Source organism: Labrus bergylta, chromosome 15, assembly GCF_963930695.1.
Source record: "Labrus bergylta chromosome 15, fLabBer1.1, whole genome shotgun sequence".
Taxonomy (NCBI): Eukaryota; Metazoa; Chordata; class Actinopteri; order Labriformes; family Labridae; genus Labrus; species Labrus bergylta.
Genome location: NC_089209.1, coordinates 26,426,636 through 26,447,745, shown reverse-complemented (window position 1 = coordinate 26,447,745; position 21,110 = coordinate 26,426,636). Strand labels below are relative to the sequence as shown.

Genomic DNA, 21,110 nt, shown 5'->3' with positions numbered 1-21,110 from the left:
TACAGCAGTGATGGCTATAGATAGATTGGAAATATATAGAAGAAGGTTGTCCGCGTAAAGGGAGACTCTCTGTTCTAAGCCACATCGGGATATCCCAGAGATGAGGGGGTTAGAACGAAGCGCAATCGCAAGTGGCTCCATTACTACGGCAAATAGCAGGGGGCTCAGGGGACAACCCTGTTTCGTTGACCTGTGGAGAGGAAAATATTCAGAGCGCGTGTCGTTCGTTCTAACTGAGGCTTTGGGAGAGAATAAAGAAGCTTAACCCAGGAAATGAACTTTAGACTGAAACCAAATCTGTCTGGTGTGTAAAAAAGGTAGCCCCACTCTACACGATCGAAAGCCTTCTCGGTGTCCAAAGATATAAAAGCTTCTGAAACAGTAGATGTAGGTGGGTTATAAATTGTATTGAACAAACGTCTTAAATTAAAATACGAATGCTTATCTTTAATGAAACCCGTTTGATCAGGGGAAATTATGGTTGGAAGTATTGAGTCAAGGCGTAAGGCTAAAAGTTTGGATAGTAATTTAGAGTCCACGTTCAGAAGACTGATGGGGCGGTATGAAGCACAGGACAGGGGGTCTTTATTCTTTTTCAATATAAGGGAGATTGAGGCTTGGGTAAGTGTCTGGGGCAATGAAAGAGATTCAAATGATTCGTTAAACATATCAATCAAGATAGGGGCCAATTTATGGAGAAACGTCTTATAAAATTCAACAGGGTATCCGTCCGACCCTGGGCACTTCCCAGACTGCATAGACCTGGCTGCTGTAACGAGTTCTTCAACGGTAATATCGCTTTCCAAGTCAATAGCATCATCAGGATGGACATTGGGTATATTAAGTGAGTTAAAGAAACTTTCAAAGTGAGAAATCTCCTCAGTATTTTCTGAAGTGTATAGCAATTTGTAAAAATCCCTAAATTCGTCATTAATTGACTTAGGATCAATAGTCACACCTGAAGCTGTACCTATTTGTGGAATTTGGTGAGTTGCCAAGGTCTGTCGCAGTTGGTGGGCTAACAACTGACTGGCCTTGTCCCCTTGTTCGTAAAAAGTATATCTGGACTTCAGTAGCATTTCTGTTGTGTGATCTGTAGCTAGAACCTCAAACTCAGTCTGCAGAGAAAGACGTTCTTTGAAAAGAGATGGAGAGGGGGAGAAGGCATATATCGCATCTAATTTTGAAATGCGTTTCGTCAGTTCACTAAACTTTTCTTTTTTCATTTTCCTCTAGAAACCACAATACACTGAGAAAGAAGTCTATTTGCTTTGAGATGAAATCCACAAAGTCCTTGTTTGAAAGTAAGCGGTTGTTGAAACGCCATGGAGAGCGGTTGTTATCAAATCCTTCAAGTTTTATGTCCATAGTGACTGTGGCATGGTCGGATATGACTATTGCATTATATGAAACAGATTTTACAGATGACAGGATTCTATTATCAACGAGAAAATAATCAATAAAAGTAAAGGTATGATGCACATTAGAGAAAAATGAGTACTCTCTACCAGAAGGGTTAAAAAAACGCCAGGGGTCAGATATGGCAAAGTGTTCTTTATAAAACTTAGCAGACTTCGAGGAGGTGCAATTTCGGGTAGAGGAGCGATCCATTTTCGGATCAAGCCAACAATTGAAATCTCCTCCAACAATAAGAAAATGTGAGGATATGTCTGATAGAATGGAGAACAGTGTTTTAAAAAAGCCGTCATCATCCCAATTGGGACCATAAAGATTAACAAAAAGCATATGTGTTTTGTGAATTTTGCCACTAACAATTATGTATCTCCCATTTGTGTCCGCAATAACTTTAAAGGGAACAGATTTGTGGAACATAATGGCTACTCCTCTGGATTTACTGGGAAATGAAGAATGATAAGTCTGGCCAATCCAGCTACTTTTTAGTCTGAAATGATCAGATACTTTAAGATGAGTCTCTTGTAAAAAGAAATTATCTGGGTACCCAGGTGCTGAAGATGGTGCAGGACCTTGCTGCGCTTAATGGGATTATTTAAACCCCTGCAGTTCCAGCTGCAAAATTTTATCCCACCCCTATCCTGCTGTGATAATTTGGGCAAAGCTATGGCAATGTCATGAGAAGCAAGGACTGGAGAAAAAAAAGTGATGTGAAGATACGAAACCAATATTTAGTGTATATATTTTGCATATGTCGACCAAGCAGACCCACCACAAAACCGACAAAGAACACAAAACAGAACATTCCCTTGTGGTAAACTAACCACGTTGCCCCCACCCACCCTGGCAGAAGTGTCTCCCCAAACGAGACACGCGCAATAACCCTTATAAGACGTGCTAAACGCTCCATCGTAGCCATCGCTATATATAAGCTATAACGCACAGCTACCTGAGGGAGAAAAGTGACGTAGTCAAACATGAACACGTATAGTATAAACAGAGTATCTATAGAGAAAAAAAGAGAAACATAGCCATAAATGACAGCTAACTGAGTCACCCTGTAGCGCGCTGTGCAGCAATGCCTTACTGGGAAATGTAGTCCAAGTCAATGTAAACAAATGAATGAAGGCACAGTTAACCAGCAGCATAAACTCACATAAGCTATGTCTCTTCAAACATCACCTGGGGTGACAGCTTTCTTGAGGTGCTTGTTGAGATAGTCGTTTGCAGAGGCTGGGTCCTCAAACCGAAGTGTGTCTCCGCTCGGCAGTGTTATTCTGAGTGTAGCTGGGAATAGCAGCCCAAACTTGATGCCCAGGCATGAGTGGAGTAGCCACTTAACATTTCCAAAGGCAGCCCTCTTTTTAGCGACAGTGGAAGTGTAGTCAGCAAAGATGGAAATCTTCCTGTCTCGATAAAGGAGAGGGGAGAGTTCCCCAGCTCGGCGAAGAATCTCGTTGCGAAGGTGAAAGTAGTACACTCTCACCACAAATGGTCGGGGTGAAGCTCCCTCTTTAGGCTTGTCCTGCAGCATCCAATGGGCACAATCCAGCAGCGGCTTTTCATCCAGGTGAAGTAGTTCTTCTAGAAGTTGGGCAATGAATTCAGTAGCACGGGGCCCCTCCGATCCCTCCGGTAAACCCACAAGCCAGATATTGTTTCTCCTGGATCTCCCCTCAAGGTCCTCACATCGATCATCCAGATGCCCAACTTTAGCTGTTAGCTTGCTAACAGTAGCCTCCAGCTCCGTTATACGGCAACTATGGTCAGTAGTTCCTTGCTCGAGCTCTAGCATGGTTAGCCCATGTTGCTCTACTTTTTTTTTCAGTGGTTCTATCGACTCTTTCAGCTCTTTACGAACAGAGGTAATCTCGGACTGCATGACAGTCGGATAGTTTTCCGAAAATATCAGCTTTAAGGGAGTCCATCATGGATTTCAGAAGTTCGGCATAGAGAGCGTTAGCACTAGAATCAACAACCTGTTGAGCAGCCGATTCAGGACAGGGCAATGTTTTGCTGCGCTCTTGCCGGCTCCGATTTTTGACGAGCAGAAGACATTTTGGTCGTTTTGGTTGACAAAAGTCACCTACAGTACTTGTAAATATATACTCTGTGTATTGGAACTATAAATGACCAGGATATTGCCAAAAGTTTTTAAAAGTAAGTCACATTCCCAGGAGCAGTGGAGAAACGCGTCCTACATCCCTGCGCACCCTAGCGGTCTCCATTCTGTAAAAATCTTTATGTAGATTCTTCTTACACTCATATTAGTATAAACTGTAAATTAATAATAATCTTTATACACTCTATGATGTCGACTAATAACACAATTATTAGATGAAGCCTTCATTCTTTATTGTAATTTAATTGTAATGTCATAGAACAGGTTGTCCTAAATTAATGCAAAGACAAAGATAATACAGTTGAAGCTCAGACGTCGTTGTGGTTCTACAATAATAGTTTTAGAAAAGAAAAAGTTACCAGTAGCCTGATTTTTGTGACAAAGGCTGGAGCAGCAAGGAGTTTGCTTGAGGCCCCCAAATTATTATTATTAAAAATATGTTGTGTCAGCATGTGCTGGTAAATTCCTCACCTCAGACTGCAGGAGCAGCTCCTGAACCGGTCCTAGGATACAGTTGTTTTCAACTTCTCTCCATGATCCATCTTCCTGACAAACTCCTTTCCTCTCTCCCACCTCGTCACGTTCACAGGAACCGACGGCCATCTGGCCAAGATTTCCAGTACCAAATACATCATCTTCACAAACAGGATCTAGGAACAAAGAAATGAATGAAACAACATTACTTTCAAGGGAAGAAAAATATTTTGATCTGATCTGTATTTCATTCCCTTTAATCAACACTTACCTCCTGTAGTTATCTCCAGCGTAGTTCGTTTTGATTCTTTGCGGCCGAACACTTGACAGGTGAATGTATGTTTCGTTTTTTCACAGATGGGGATGAGAAACGAGTAGCTGCTAGAATTACCTGTGCCTAAGACTGCAAAAATTGTATTTATTAATATGAATATAAAATATAAAAGATTAGCCTTTTGGTTTTTGTTTGATTCAGGCTTACCTTCAAAGTTTTGAGTACTGAGTACTAAGTACAACTCAACAGTGTAGGGTTCGTTGACAGAGCACTCTAGTTTCACTTCTCTTATGACCTCACAATGGATTTGTCTGCTGAGCGGCGTCAGTCGTATTAGAGGTTGCTCTTGGACTGTGAAGCTTTGATTGGATCTCTCTCTGAAGACTTTCTTGCCATTTTCTGACTTCAGCCTACATTCATATTGACCTAAACATCAAAGGGGATTTAAAGTTAATGTGAAGTAGCAACACCGGGTTAGGATTTTTTAGGACGTGTAACAAGGCAGAAGTGTATTTTCTGATTAATATATTGTACATTCTTTTATGCATGCTTTGATACTTTGGGTTTTATTCATGTTGTGATATTTACGATTCGTTTTGTTGTGTGTTTTTATCAGTACTTTTGGAGCCAGATTTACTAAAGGTTTGCGTGTCTTAAAACGTGTGCAAAGTTGATACCACCAGCAAAAAAAGTGCTACCTGATCAACTAATGGCACGCAGTGAGGATTGCGTCTTTCAAATGAGCAAAACAACATGCATTGTCCATTTAGTACGTTTGCCTTAATGAATATGCAATATGGTGCGTTTCTGCCCTAACGTGCAAAATACTGGGAGGAGAAAATGCAAACAAGTAAAGTTAGTACACGCATTGCGATTTACCAAACCTGACAAAAATTGCGGTGATTGTGAAATTAACACCTTTGAAAAGAACGTGCTAATCCAGGAGACCAGTGTTACGCACAACAGACTGCTGTTATTGTAGTGAGGAGGAGACATAGGCACAACAAAAGAAGGCATAAAGATCACATTTTTCCCCACGTGTTTACATGTTTTAATTGACAGAAAAATAAATGGCATGCATTCATTTTTTTATTTGATTCAATATTCTAATCGTTAAGCAAGAGAAACACCATGATTAAACTACAGGCTATTGTTGCCATAGCCTACAGCCAAAACAAACTGAACATTCACAGCCTCTGAATTCTATAGAATTTCAACATTGACATTTATTTCTTCCTATTTCCCTCTTTTCACCAACATTACATTTTAAACTGGGGATTTCCTTTTTCTTGGGTTGTGTGTCTCTACCCCAGCTTGCGCTCCTTTCCATAGTGCACTCGTCACCTCCCTCTAAAGCCCGCTGCTGCTACTCTGTAGGACGCTTGGATTGGGGTACCTCACCACTGTTTGTACCCCCGTCTTCGATACCTTTTTCCAGGGCATTTATGTCCGATCAGACACAGCGCTGGCCAGCTGTCTGGTGCGCAACAACAGCGAGTGTAGAGCGCCCGGTCCACAGAGGACGCAGTGCGCACCTCCTGCGCAATGTATGACACTTCATTCTTAAGATTAAGGGAATAAAAGAGAGGCCCTGTTTAATGCTGATGTTTTCTGATAACCAAATTTTTCTTTGTAATTAGGGCCCGAGCACAAACTGTGCGAGGACCCTTTTGAAACCCTAGCGATTATTATTTTTATTATTTTTCATCCGCCACTTTGCGGCCACTTTTGAGGGCCTGAACGTGCCTGAAAACTCAACAAACTTTCCATGGTCATCAGGCCTCGTGAAAAATTTGATATTTTGGTGGTTTCGTAAACGGAGTTCGCAAAATGGCTCAGTGGCGCCCCCTTGAAATTTTCAAAATGGCCTCCCCATTAAGGGTTTTTTCACTCACGAAAATTGGTACGCATATTAAGCTTGTCAGGACTAAAAATCCTCTTGCAGCGTTTCAAAAAAACCCAACAGGAAGTCCGCAAATTAAAGTTGAATTTAACGATAACGACCCAAAATCGCTCAAAATCACAAATTTCAGCCTTCCTATTTGAACGCACTTGTCCGAGGGCGCTCATCCGATCGATGCAAACTCAGTGTCAGTGCGTTCTAGACAGGCTCATCATATCTCGTTGTGCGCTGCACGTTATTTCGTCAAAGGGTGTGGGCGTGGCGTGCATTTTAAGTTTTTGGAGCGTTTTGGCAAGTTGCCAAAAAAGTTAATGCTTATATCTCTGACATCTAGTGTTCAATCATATTACAATTTCTCATGCATGATACGGGACCCGCCCTGAACACATCCATGATTGACATTTTTTAATTAGTCACAGCGCCACCTGTTCACAACAGGAAGTTACTGCTTCACAATTAGCATTAGCCATTGCTACACGGTAGCTAATTTTCCTCTCAAAATTGGTGTGCACCATGCTAACACCTTGGCCATAAAACCCTTTCAAGCTCAAATGCCTACGTCCAACGCTGTGGCCATACAGACGCGTCGCTTGCCATCAAACAGGAAGTAGTTTTTTCACGGGCTTAACATAGTCGTACTGTCCCGAAACTTCATACATATGATCCTGGTAGTAAAGTCAAACATCTTATACCGTTTAAGTGAGTGGGCGTGGCTTAATGGCTTAGTGGCACCCCCTACAATATTTAAAACATTCAGCCCCTGCAGCACGTTGAACCTACAATTCTGAATTTCACTATGCATTTCCAACATGACAAAACCTACAAAAAAGCCTCTTCAACCCACGCCCAAAACTCAACAGGAAGTCCACACATCACATCACCATCAAACAGGAAGTGGCTGTAACTCTGATATACTTTGTCTCATCTCCTTGAAATTACATAGGTATGATCAGGGTTGGCCTCTGAACACATTGACATAACAATATTCAACTTTAACCATAGTGCCCCCTAATGCAAGGACTAAGTACTACATCATATATACTTTCTCAGATCTGCTTAAAATTTCTCAGGTATGTTCAGGGTTGGCCTCTGAACACAATGACATAACATTAGTCAACTTCAACCATAGCGCCTCCTAATGCAAGGACTAAGTACTACATCCGATATACTTTGTCTGATCTGATTGAAATTTCACATGTATGATCAGGGTTGGCCTCTGAACACATTGTCATAACAATAGTCAACTTCAACCATAGCGCCCCCTACAGCAAAGAGTAAGTACTACCTCCTATATACAATAAGCACTTTGAACTGCAATTTAATTTGTCTGAAAGGTGCTATATAAGTAAAGTTTGATTGATGATTGATATACTTTGTCAAATTTGCTCCAAATTTCACTGGTATAATCAGGAAAAACCCTAGTGATTATTATTTTTAGGGCCTGAAGCACTGACAAGTGCGTAGGACCCTCTTGGAACCCAAATGATTAATAGGGCCCGAGCACGAATTATGCCATTAACATAGCGCCCCCTACTGGAAAGAGGCAGTACTGCATCTCAGATACTTTGTCTGATCTGCTTAAAATTTCACAAGTATGATCAGGGTTGGACTCTGAACACTTTAACCTAACTATAGTCAGCTTCAACCATAGTGCCCCCTACTGTAATGACTAAGTACTACATCTTATATACTTTGTCTGATCTGATTGAAATTTAACTTGTATGATCAGGGTTGGCCTCTGAACACATTGACATAACAATAGTCAACTTCAACCATAGCGCCCCCTACAGCAAAGAGTAAGTACTACCTCCTATATACAATGCTCAATTTCCTCCAAATTTCATAGCTGTTATGACAGTGCCAGCCTGAACTGCTCTAAGTCAAAATTTTATGTGATCTTCATTACGTTGCCTATTTCAACATGCCACTACTACGATTTTTACACAAATCAAACTGCACGGCCTGCTGCTTAGCCACGTTAAGCTGCAGCTGCACTCCTGCGGTCGAAACATACCCCGACATGCACAGGGGTGCGAGGGCCCTTCATCACCACTTGCGGTTTTAATTTAAATTATTATTCCAAAAGGTTGTATCAAAAGAGCAGCCATTGGCCTGTGTGAAAATGATGAAAGGAGAACCCTTAAAGCCTTTTCCTCTGCCACAAAAGAGACAATTTCCTCCCAGTCATTGTGGTTCTTTCTTCCGAGAAGCCCCAGTTTCTTGAAATGTCTTTTCAGGGTCCTGATACATATGACACTGTGATGATGATGTGCGAAAACAATGTGTGGTTTACCTCTATCAAAGTATAACTTCAAAAGATGCTCCACGTTTGTCATTTTTGAACAGGCGGCTGCTCTTCTGATATAACTATAGACTAAAATAACAACATTAATCTTGTATATTTATGACTTTATACTCATAAATTTACGAGATTAATCTTGAAATTTTAGATTCTTTTTTTTTTTAATGTGGCCCTAATCCTCCGGCGTACTGACCACCTTTCAGGCACAATAGACTGAATACAGGCTATGGTGAAAATGAAGTAATTCATGAAAATAGGACTGACCTGTAGCAGGCAAAGAAGAGGTCCAGAGTAAAGCCACTATAGAAGAGAAGAAAGTGCAGACATATAAAAGTCCATTTTTCTCCTAACTCTCTCTCAATATTTGAATCAATTGAGAATAATAAAGTGAGTAACTATTCTGTTAACCTGCTTTCAAATGTTAAATATTAGATAAATGTGCCTTACCCAGGGTCAAGTAAAGGTGTTTCTGTTGTATGCTCCTCATGGCGGATGTATAGGGTGCATGTATCATGATGAAAGGACAGACAGAAAGTGACTTTACAAAAGCCCACAGACACACTTAACTGTCTTTTCTTAAATACTTCCTCTTTAATAATGCTGACGATTTTTTTTAAGGGAGGACATATTGTACACCTTCTCCACCTTTTCAAACAGTCCCCTGTGGTCTAAATGAAACATCTGTGCTGTGCTTTGGTCAAAATATAACATGAATCAAGCACCAGAGGAGGTTTGTGACCCTGTATAAACCACCTCTCTCAGAACGCTCTGTTTTGGTGTGTGTGTCTCTTTAAATGCAATGAGCCCCCCCTGAGTTTTCCTGGTAGACATCACTCCTCTGTCACGAGAATAAAGAGGAGAAAATTTGACACAGTGTCCGTAGACACTCAAGTTACCCAAATATATGTTCAAAAACATTGTGGAAGTGGATTGTTGTCCCCTTTAAACAAAAAGTACTGTTCAGTAGAACTCAGCATCTTAAATTGGTTTAAGTTTACACATTTTATTTTTTTGTCTGTTAAATTAATTTTAAAAGGCTACTTTTGGGTCCTCTCCCTTTGTGATTAAACCAGTAATACCATCATGCTAAAACTTGTTTCAAAACATAGAATGTCTTAACCAACACAAGACCAAAACCACAGTTTTGTCTTGATACTTCTTCTTTATACTTCCTCTATATGCATTATGTTTCCTCAAATACGTAAAGATGTGAAGCTCTTTTAGGAGGTGCTCTCATCACATTGCCTAGTAAGTATCTTGAATGTCTCTTTAGTCAAGTTCAGTTTATATTCACAGAATATATCTTATTTCTCTGCAAATGCAAGACCTAAGTGAGAATGTGGAGAATGGGAAGTTTGGAGATAGTTTGGAGAAAACCTTTAGTTAGGGCCCGAAGCACTGACAAGTGCGTAGGACCCTATTGAAACCCTAGCGATTATTAGGGCCCGAGCACGAACCGTGCAAGGACCCTCTTGAAACCCTAGTGATTATTATTTTTAGGGCCCGAAGCACTGACAAGTGCGTAGGACCCTCTTGGAACCCAAATGATTAATAGGGCCCGAGCACGAATTATGCCATTAACATAGCGCCCCCTACTGGAAAGAGGCGGTACTGCATCTCAGCTACTTTGTCTGATCTGCTTAAAATTTGATCAGGGTTGGCCTCTGAACACTTTAACATAACAATAGTCAACTTCAACCGTAGTGCCCCCTACTGCAAGGACTAAGTACTACATCCTATATACTTTGTCTGATCTGATTGAAACTTTACTTGTATGATCAGGGTTGGCCTTTGAACACATTGTCATAACAATAGTCAACTTCAACCATAGCGCCCCCTACAGCAAAGAGCAAGTACTACATCCTATATACAATGCTCAATTTCCTCCAAATTTCATAGCTATCATGACAGTGCCAGCCTGAACTGCTCTAAGTCAAAATTTCATGTGATCTTCATTACGTTGCTTATTTCAACCAGTGGGCGCGCACTGTAGCTGTTCCCACTCAACGTTCTTGAAGCCAAAATACGCCGCTTAGGGGCGCTTCCATCTTGCGATTTTGCCGTCATTTGGAGCCAGAGTCTGCGCAGTAGGGTCCGGGGGCAGGAGCCCTGGTAACACGCCCCGCCCATTTAGCGTACTTGCTCTGATGACTTACGCAGCCCAGCTACGCTGAAAACGCTCTCACGGTCTACGAGTCTTATGAAGAAATGTGTAAGTACAACAAACTATCATATTCAAAGTCTAATATTTAATTTGTTTTTTGTTTTTTTTCTTCGCATTTAGCAGCTAAAGAGCTCCATGATTCCCACAGGAGTTTCTGGAGAGCAACACAGGGCTAAATGAAGAATGGATGCTATCTTCCAAACATATGCTAGTTGCTCTGCTAGATAAAAAACGAAAAAGAAAAAGCAACTGTTTGAAAACCTGTTAGGCATTTGAGCTATGACAGACAGCATTTATGATGTCCATGTATATGTATTCTTGATTGTTGAACACATTGCTGTTCCATTTAATTATGGTGCATCACTTTATTTTAATAATTGACTCTCTGGCAGCAGATGTTCTGTGATACTTTTATTATCACCATAACTGAACCCCCTTCTTCCTATTTCAGGAGTGAGTTGATGCACGGCATCATTAGTCTCATCATTGATCTCCCTCCTCTCTGCAGCCTCAGGATAGTCTGCTGTCACTGCTGTCTGTGATGCGTCCGCTTTAAAAGTCAAGGTGAAGCATCAGTGAGCACATCAGGATGCCTGTTTCCTACAGCACAGACAGCTGCGGTAAAGCACGCGCAGCTTTTACTTCAATCCCACCTCCCCTGAGACAGCTTAAGGAGGAAGATTCATGCAACAGTTCGAGAAGAAGATAGTTAGCAGAAGATAGTTTGTCATTGAGCTCAGTAGAAGTCACTCTGTCCTAGTGAAATTGTATTCAATACTTGCTGCAACTTGTTTTTTTTATTTTTTTCATTAGGTGCAATAAAGTGACAAACTGGTGATATACAAATGAGGCACAAAAAAACAAACAGACAAGGTCAGGACAACGACTCCAAAATACAGTAAAAAATAAAACTAAATAAGACAAATAAAGACAGCAAAATAAGACATCAATAGACACACATCATACTACGAACAGAAAAACTACAAAACTATATGAAATACCTAAGAAAGGATACAAAAAGTGAAAGAAGTGATAGAGAGAGAGAGAGAGAAGGGGAGGGAGAGAAGGTGCTTAGTAAGGGGGACTTGAGAGGTGGAAGAGAGTTGAAGAGTTGAGCAGTGGTATGTGTTGAATATGTTGATGTTAAACAATGATGTGGTGTGAGAGGTGAGAGTTTGTGTAATGATTATGTTTTAGCGGAAGTTTTGGGGTTGGTTTGAACGTTATTTTATTGGAGGGGAGGATAGAGGGAGAGGCAAAGCTATTATTTTTCTTTTCTTTTCTTTTCTTTGGCCGGGTCCTGCAGCAGCAGCCCCCAGACCCTCAGGAAGGGACTTGTCGCTTGCAGGACCCGGCCTGTTCAGCGAGCACACGAGAGGGAGGGGCCACCAGACCCAGAGGAGGGAGCCCCCCCCCACCCCCCGTATTGTTATTGTCATGCCCCTCTCTCTTGAGCATCCTCCCCAACAAAAACAGCTCTGTGGTGATTTGTTTGGGTGGTATGACAGAGTGTATGTGTGTGTGTGTGTGAGAGAGAGGAAAGAGCAGTATATATATAAAAAAAAAGAAGAAAAAAAGAAAGGGGAAACAGGGATAATAATAATAATAAATATGTTTACTAATTATGATGATATGTCTTATGATGGATTGGAAGTAACATGTAGCCAAAAACAATCAAATAAAGAAAAAACATAAAAAGTTAGCATGATGGTGTTTTGAATTTGAACAGATGATATGATGCCTGATGTATATCGAAAGGAATAAAGGGAATAACATTGTAAATCAAAATAAATAAATAAAAGTCTATTATTTAAACACACTATGTTTTAAAAAAAATCCCTCTACATCTGTAAAAAGTTATATATCCTGTGATTCTTTTGAAGTTTCATAAGAGGATTGTAAAAACAAGCTATTGTTAACAATACAGTCTCCTAAAATTAAATAAAAATCACACTGAGTCATACACCAGCTAAATGTTAAATAGAAAGGTGATGTTTTCTTTTCCATTTTATAATCAACAGAACCTAAAAATGACTCATTTCAACCTTCATCTGCACACCTGTTACAGAGGTCAGGCTGGGGTCGCTTAGTTTGAAGGAACCTCCTCCTTTTTTCACCTGTGCTTGGACTAAGAGCTGTGCCAGATGCCCTGCTCATCCACTGTGGTAGAAATGACCTTACACCAGCAGCTCTCCCAGATGAAGAGTCCTCTCTGCCATCACCCAGAGGAGCTGATCGACAACTGAAGGTGAACAGTGAGAAGGCTACCATAGTCATCCTCAGATAAAACACAGAGATCCAGGTCAATATTCAATGGTGCTATTTTTCTTTACATGATGTTACCCTGTGTTTGAAAGGCCAAATGCTGGAGGGTTGTGTTGGATTTGCTTTTCCATCATATTTTAACAGTCAAAAAATCATCCAGGATTTATATACTTTATTTGATTTTTATTTGGATTTCTTTTTTTCATAAAATGTTTAAATAAACTTTTTTAAAATCTGAATTGACTGTCTCTGATTAACTGGAGAACGACAAAGTGTTGGTCGCAGTAAAATAATTTAACAGTTAAGTTTATAGCTCACATTTGAAAAGGCCTTGAACTGACATTCATTTCTTCTTGACCAACAACAGCTAAGACAACAGCAAAGCTAACAGACGAGCTCAGCTTGTGTCAGCCGGTCTCGTCTGAGATAAATGGCCTTCAAACTTATTTAATATTAAACATTTAAAGCCAATAAGCATAGCAAGATACGCACGAGATTCCATTTCCATTTATTCAATCACAGACTTGTCAAACAGTCTGGCATGTTGTGCTGCTGTTTTCAAGAGTTAATGACTAAAGAGAAGAACTCCATCGAGAGAGGACAGGAAACACTCAGGGGACGAGTCCTCCATGTTGTCAGGGGTTGTTGATGGATCTGAATCTGAGGGCATCTTCTGTAATAAAGAAAAACAATCATGGAGTTAAATGTAAAGTATAATGATTTTTACTGTGATGTTTATGCTTCAGACCTGAAATCAGATCTGTCCTCAGGTTCTGCTAAACTTCAGCTTCTAAAGTTTGCCTTTATAAATAAGTAGCTGATAATGTTTTTGTTTTCCTATTAAAGACAGGAGAACTATTTAAGAGGAAAAACAAATATATAATAATACAGGATAAATCCAATAATATGTTCAGCTTTATGAATTTATGTTTTAAGACAAGTGTTCCAGCCACTTTCTTTTTTTTTTTGGGGCTTTTTTGCCTTTAATGGAGAGATGGGACAGTGGATAGAGTTGGAAATCTGGGAGAGAGAGAGTGGGGAGTGACATGCAGGAAGGTAGCCACAGGCTGGATTTGAACCTGGGCCTTCTGGTTTGAGGACTATAGCCTATATACATGGGGTGTGTGCACTAACCACTGTGCCACCAATGCCCCGTTCCTGCTACTTTCTATTGAAGATTATTTTAAACTGTCATCACATGGGCCAGCCTGATAAATTAAACTAATGTTAAATATTTTCATATAATCACGACATATGTCCCCTGTTGATTTATTATTTCTAACTACTCACAGTACAACTGTGAAACTTAAACAGTGAGACATGATTTCAACAGTGTGAGCAGAAACTGCAGTCAGTTGGATTCTTGTGCTCCATGAGAAATATACAGAAGTAGCTTCAGTATTTGGCAAAAAAAAAAAGTCAATTCAATGTACTGATTTGGTGTTGTGTGGTAATTACCCATTAAACGAATCAGACAGCCAATTTGTGTGCAGAACGTCACCGGAGCTGGAATCAGAGTCTGGACTGCTGTTTCCTTTGGGCATTGATTTCCTTGAAGACAGACAGAAGAACAATTTAAACATGAACTTCTTTCAGAACCATAGAGGCTGTTAAAATCTTCTGCTAGTCTTGCTTACATTTTAGGAAGGATTATAAATTGTTACTAAAATTACTTTGATGCTGATAGAGGTTACAATAACACGGTCCAATCATATGAGAGATCATTTTACCTTTGAGTCCTATGTGAAGGCGTTCTCTTCAGAATCAACACTGCAAAGACAAGATGATGGCGTCCACCTTCACAACATGCTGCTTCAGTCTGGCTGCATCATGGTCTCCTACAGGAACACCACAGAAATGCAATCAAAGTACTTCACTTTATTTATCAGAGGATGTACTGTATGCAAAGTAGATTTTTTTAGCTGTAATTCCTCAAAAAGATTTGAGACTGCTTTGTTATTTGAGAGCACAGATTGTTTCTTTTCCCTTCTCTCTGTTAGCAGCGCCCGAGCAGAGCAGTGAGCAGCGCCTGAGCAGAGCAGCGCCCGAGCAGCGAACTACGGGTGAGCGTATTGCATCATTTTCTGTTCTGTTCTCCTCTGTACTGTGTTACTGTGTACCTACACTTATAGCTTAGCTTAGCAGTTAGCCTTACAATGGCTTCTTCTTCTGTCTCTCCCTCTCCTGCTCTCTCCTGCTCTACGTGTCAGATGTTAAGTTACTCCTCGTCCTCCTTTAGTGATAATGATACATGTAAGAAATGTAGTTTATTTTTAGCTTTGGAGGCGAGGGTGTCTGAGTTAGAGAGACGGCTCTGCACCATTGAGTCAGAGTCATCGTATGCAGCAGTAGTTAGCCAGCCACCTGTAGCCGGTGCGGGCCGACATAGCTTGGCTTCCCCCCCGGTAGCTCCCGAGCAGCCGGGAGGCAGTGGCTGGATTACTGTCCGAGGGAAGCATAGTCGAAAATCGAAGCACACAGTTCCCCACCAACCACTTCACGTTTCAAACAAATTTTCCCCACTCAGCGACACACCCGCTGAGAATAAAACTCTGATTATTGGAGACTCCATAGTCCGGAACATGAAGCTAGCGAAGTCAGCAGGTATAGTTAGATGTATACCCGGGGCCAGAGCGGGCGACATCGCATCTCATTTAAAGTTGCTGACAAAGACTAAAGGTAGATTTGATACAATCGTAATTCATGTCGGCACTAATGACTCCCGACTATGCCAGTCGGAAGTTACTAAGGTTAATGTGGAGTCGGTGTGTACTTTTGCTAAGACGATGTCGGACTCCGTAGTGTTCTCTGGACCCCTCCCAAATCAGACCATTGATGACATGTATAGCCGCATGTCATGTGAAATCTCTAAAGACTCTTCAACTGGTCCAGAACGCTGCAGCTCGTGTACTGACCAGAACCAGGAAATGGGACCACATCACTCCTGTCCTGGCTTCTCTGCACTGGCTCCCTAGACAGTCTAGAATAGAATTCAAGATCCTTCTTCTCACCTACAAAGCTCGAAATGGCCAGGCACCATCTTACCTGAAAGAGCTACTAGTGTCGTACTGTCCCTCGAGAGCGTTGCGGTCCCGGAGTGCAGGCCTGCTGGTGGTACCTACAGTCTCCAAGTGTACTATGGGGGGTAAAGCCTTCAGTTATCGGGCTCCTCTCCTCTGGAACCGCCTTCCAGCCGTGGTCCGGGAGGCAGACACAGTCTGTATTTTTAAGAATAGACTTAAAACTTTCCTTTTTGATAAATCTTATAGTTAGTGCTGGTGTAGACCAGCTCTTAGTTATGCTGCTATAGGCTTAGACTACCGGGGAAACTGGCACCTTGAGCTCCTCTCTCTCTCTCTCTCTCTCTGTTTATATACAGTACATCATATTACTGCATGTATCTATCTGTAAATCTCAGTCACTAACCACCTACTTTCCTGAGAGCTCTTGAGCTCTCTTAGGCTCCTCAAGATCGCTGGTTGACGGCCTGCCAGAACAACCCCACCCCCCCCCTCCCCACCAGATTATTGATGGACGGTCTGCCTCCCCCCACCCCCTTGCTCCCTATCCCTCCTCCTGCATCTTATCTTATCTCTCCCCCTATCCCTTTCCAACCCCGGCGCAGTCTAGGCCTGTGAAGGCTGTTTCGTCATGAGCCGGGGATCCGGCCGAAGATTTCTGCCTTTTAATAAGGCAGTTTTTTCTTACCACTGTAACTTTTGCTGCTTTGCTAAAGTGTTCATGATGGATAGGCCGGGTCTTTGTAATATAGCAATAAGTAAGGTCTTTTACCTGCTTTTTGTAACATAACAATGAGTAAGGTCTTTTTACCTGCTCTTTTGTAATGTTAACAGACAAAGAGTAAGGTATTTTACCTGCTTTTTGTAAAGTGTCTTGAGATAACACTTGTTATGAGTTGACGCTATACAAAATAAATAGAATTTAATTGAAAAGCACAGATTGTTTCTTTTCCCTTCTCTCTGTTTGCCTGTACATGACCTATTAGCGCTGTAAAAGATGCTACAGTAAATCCTGGATCAGCTGTGCGGATGGTGTGACTGTGTGGTAAAGCTTTATTAAAGTTGTCACCTACATACTCATTTGCCTTTGGAGAGTAAAAGTGCAGTGTGGTGGCAAACTGCTTCAGCTCCTCTGAGTACTTAGCTGACTTTTTTCCCTGTTGTATCTTCCGCAAAATGTGTTTTGGTACTTCATCAACTGACTCGAGCAAAGATGCACATTGACTTGATATCAATAGCTTCTTCTTCAGTTGATTGATGACTTGTTTTCTCTCAGAGACTTCAGGTTGTAGCAGTGATCCTCTTGAATGTCAAGTTTTGCTTGTGTTGATGTTGTTGCTTGATAACTATGATCTTCTATATTTCTATCCACTGTTACAGCAGTGTCAGCCTGACAAATGTCAATGCTAAGAGGGAAATTTCCTTTTGCATTGTTATTCAAGATGGCATTGCTGTAATCGGCAGCAGAAGTCAAGCTGATGTAACATTGGTCAACTATTGAATCCTCTTTATTGTCACCAGAAAACCTGCTGTTTGAAAATGACGGGGGATTTACCTTGGTGTCACAACTATCCAAAATCCTGTGTTTTGCATCAGAAGTCCTCAAATGATGACTTGGAAACAGAGTAGGGAAAGCTGTGGTCTTTAGGTAACGATTTCCCTACAGGCAGTAAGAAATAAATAATTTCCCAAAATCACATTCATGTATCCACAAACATGATGCTGACAGCAATGAAAATACAAGTCACTTGTCATGTCATTAATTATCTAACCTTTGAGTTCATGGTGAACGCATGCTCTTCAAAATGAACACTGCAAAGACGAGATGATGGTGTAGGTCTCCAGTTCTTCTGTCTCATGTTCACCACCCACTGCTCAAGTCTGCCTGTGTCACCACCACCTAAAGGAAAACTGTGCAAAAATATAATAATAGAGCTTCATATTATTTATCAAATGATGTACTGTGTGCAATGCAAAGTATGAATCATTTTGTCAGCCATATTTGAATGCAGAGGCTGTGAATGTTCAGCTTTCTTTGGCTATAAAAAGGCAACAATAGCCTGTAGTTTAATCATGGTGTTTCTCTTCGTTAACGATTATTGAAGCGAAATCAAAAATAAATGCATGACATTTAAAACATATTAACATGTGTGGGGGAAAACGTGATCTTTATGCCTTCTTTTATTGTGCCTATGTCTCCTCCTAACTAACGTAACAGCAGCCTGTTGTGTGTAACACTGGTCTCCTGCATTAACACCTTCCTTTCAAAGGTGATAAATACAGATACACAGTCTCAATCACCGCAATGTTTGTCAGGTTTTGTACATTTTTAGAACAATTTCTCAATGAGTGTCATAAATTTACGATATGATCAACTTGTGACTGTTGAATTGGTGTGTGGGAGACAATGCAGAATATTTATCACGTTTAAGCAGCATGATGCTCGGTTAATATTACATTACACCACCGCCGGTTGTTGATGTTTGTGTTCACGTTTCGGTTAGTCTCTTAAATCAGTAACAGTTGTATTAAATCAGATCTTACCTTTAGTTTAATCTGGATAGCTAGAGAAATATTCTACCCTCGTATATAGTACTATGAATTTCAGCGGTGAAAGTAAAACCTGTTACTCTTGGTATAGCCCACTTATCACTCAGACTGTAAACATGTACACATTAGTAATGATGCAGGCCAGATTACAATTATGTGACTTTGTTTTTGCCCTACATACTTTTTTGAGACCTTACCAGACTATTTATTTTTGCTGTAAAATAACTGTACAGTCAATGAACCGCATCTGTGAGCAGATTTTTATAACGATTCTTGGTTTTAAATACAATTTCAATCACAATAACGATATAACAATATCAAGAAACATAGCATGTCAGTTATTAGGTTTGCTCATTTAATAAAATAGAAAGATAAATCATGCCGGATCAGTAACCTAGCTTTACAATATTTCAGCTAACTTCAGACTGCTTATGTGTTAGCTAGCTAGATAACGACTTTAACCAAACAATGACACATAAATCACTTTTTTACTTACCGAAAAATCTGCAAAGATCCCTTAGCTCCCACAGGTCGGTTAGAACAGTTTACTGCAGAACAACTCATTTTGCCAGCTTAAAAAAGACGAAAAAACTGAACGGAAAAATTCAATGGCGTCTCGGATTTCCTTCACTACGTAACTTTTGCTATTCACAAAGAGAGCTACGCAAGATCGGCGGCTGTCAATCATCGTCAAATATGACGGGAAATCCCGTTTTTCAATCTCAAATAACTTATTTAAAAACTACTTTACAGAAAAATGAGCACTTCAACACAATGTAGGGTGATAATAACTAATGATCACAGCAGAGTTTATGTTTGGAAAAAATTTATGTGACGAGTATTTTAGCTTTACAGTTTGACCCACATCCCATCTGTTATCATTGAGGAGGCGGGGTTTATGACCTATACTGCAGCCAGTCAGTAGGGGGAGCTCTAAAAATAAAAGCTTCACTAGACCGGGGACCTTGTCATTATTTTTACAGTCTATGATTTCAACATGCCAGTACTACGACTTTTACACAAATCGAACTGCACGGCCTGCTGCTTAGCCACGTTAAGCTGCAGCTGCACTCCTGCGGTTGAGACATACCCCGACATGCACAGGGGTGCGAGGGCCCTTCATCACCGCTTGCGGTTTTAATTTAAATTATTATTCTAAAAGGTTGTATCAAAAGAGCAGCCATTGGCCTGTGTGAAAATGATGAAAGGAGAACCCTTAAAGCCTTTTCCTCTGCCACAAAAGAGACAATTTCCTCCCAGTCATTGTGGTTCTTTCTTCCGAGAAGCCCCAGTTTCTTGAAATGTCTTTTCAGGGTCCTGATACATATGACACTGTGATGATGATGTGCGAAAACAATGTGTGGTTTACCTCTATCAAAGTATAACTTCAAAAGATGCTCCACGTTTGTCATTTTTGAACAGGCGGCTGCTCTTCTGATATAACTATAGACTAAAATAACAACATTAATGTTGTATATTTATGACTTTATACTCATGAATTTACGAGATTAATCTTGAAATTTTAGATTCTTTTTTTTCTTTAACGTGGCCCTAATCCTCCGTCGTACTGACCACCTTTCAGGCACAATAGACTGAATACAGGCTATGGTGAAAATGAAGTAATTCATGAAAATAGGACTGACCTGTAGCAGGCAAAGAAGAGGTCCAGAGTAAAGCCACTATAGAAGAGAAGAAAGTGCAGACATATAAAAGTCAATTTTTCTCCTAACTCTCTCTCAATATTTGAATCAATTGAGAATAATAAAGTGAGTAACTATTCTGTTAACCTGCTTTCAAATGTTAAATATTAGAAAAATGTGCCTTTCCCAGGGTCAAGTAAAGGTGTTTCTGTTGTATGCTCCTCATGGCGGATGTATAGGGTGCATGTATCATGATGAAAGGACAGACAGAAAGTGACTTTACAAAAGCCCTCAGACACACTTAACTGTCTTTTCAGAAATATTTCCTCTTTAATAATGCTGATGATCTTGTTTAAAGAGGACATATTGTACACCTTCTCCACCTTTTCAAACAGTCCCATGTGGTTAAATGAAACATCTGTGCTGTGCTTTGGTCAAAATATAACATGAATCAAGCACCAGAGGAGGTTTGTGACCCTGTATAAACCACCTCTCTCAGAACGCTCCGTTTTGGTGTGTGTGTCTCTTTAAATGCAATGAGCCCCCCCTGAGTTTTCCTGGTAGACATCACTCCTCTGTAACGAGAATAAAGAGGAGAAAATTTGACACAGTGTCCGTAGACACTCAAGTTACCCAAATATATGTTCAAAAACATTGTGCAAGTGGATTGTTGTCCCCTTTAAACAAAAAGTACTGTTCAGTAGAACTCAGCATCTTAAATTGGTTTAAGTTTACACATTTTATTTTTTTGTCTGTTAAATTAATTTTAAAAGGCTACTTTTGGGTCCTCTCCCTTTGTGATTAAACCAGTAATACCATCATGCTAAAACTTGTTTCAAAACATAGAATGTCTTAACCAACACAAGACCAAAACCACAGTTTTGTCTTGATACTTCTTCTTTATACTTCCTCTATATGCATTATGTTTCCTCAAATACGTTGATGTGAAGCTCTTTTAGGAGGTGCTCTCATCACATTGCCTA

At 40.5% G+C, this 21,110-nt stretch overlaps 2 protein-coding genes and 1 long non-coding RNA gene across 5 annotated transcripts in view; 1 reads left to right on the top strand and 2 right to left on the bottom strand.

Moving 5' to 3' along the window:
- The window catches only part of LOC109997814 (adhesion G-protein coupled receptor F1), a 39,349-nt gene extending 30,295 nt beyond the window's left edge, over positions 1–9,054 (bottom strand). For both annotated transcript variants that reach the window (XM_065963393.1, XM_065963394.1), the window contains exons 1-5: positions 8,936–9,054; positions 8,753–8,788; positions 4,491–4,709; positions 4,281–4,412; positions 4,007–4,185 (exon numbers count right to left, since the gene is read on the bottom strand). In XM_065963393.1, the coding sequence (XP_065819465.1) occupies positions 4,007–4,185; positions 4,281–4,412; positions 4,491–4,709; positions 8,753–8,788; positions 8,936–9,002 (633 nt within the window). In that variant the 5' untranslated portion in view covers positions 9,003–9,054. The remainder of the gene's footprint in view (positions 1–4,006; positions 4,186–4,280; positions 4,413–4,490; positions 4,710–8,752; positions 8,789–8,935) is intronic.
- LOC114917296 (uncharacterized) overlaps positions 1–19,899 on the bottom strand; it is a 56,903-nt gene extending 37,004 nt beyond the window's left edge. The window contains exons 1-3 of one of the 2 annotated variants that reach the window (XR_010668719.1): positions 17,710–19,899; positions 17,493–17,597; positions 11,430–13,590 (exon numbers count right to left, since the gene is read on the bottom strand). This is a non-coding gene — a long non-coding RNA (uncharacterized lncRNA). Of the gene's footprint in view, positions 1–11,429; positions 13,591–17,492; positions 17,598–17,709 lie in introns of those variants that run through there. The other variant, XR_010668720.1, reaches the window with a different exon arrangement.
- LOC136182683 (uncharacterized) lies at positions 15,028–16,963 on the top strand. Its single transcript, XM_065963398.1, has one exon. It carries the CDS (start codon positions 15,074–15,076, stop codon positions 15,890–15,892), a length of 819 nt encoding a protein of 272 aa, XP_065819470.1. The 5' UTR covers positions 15,028–15,073; the 3' UTR covers positions 15,893–16,963.
- Positions 19,900–21,110: the final 1,211 nt, after the last annotated feature.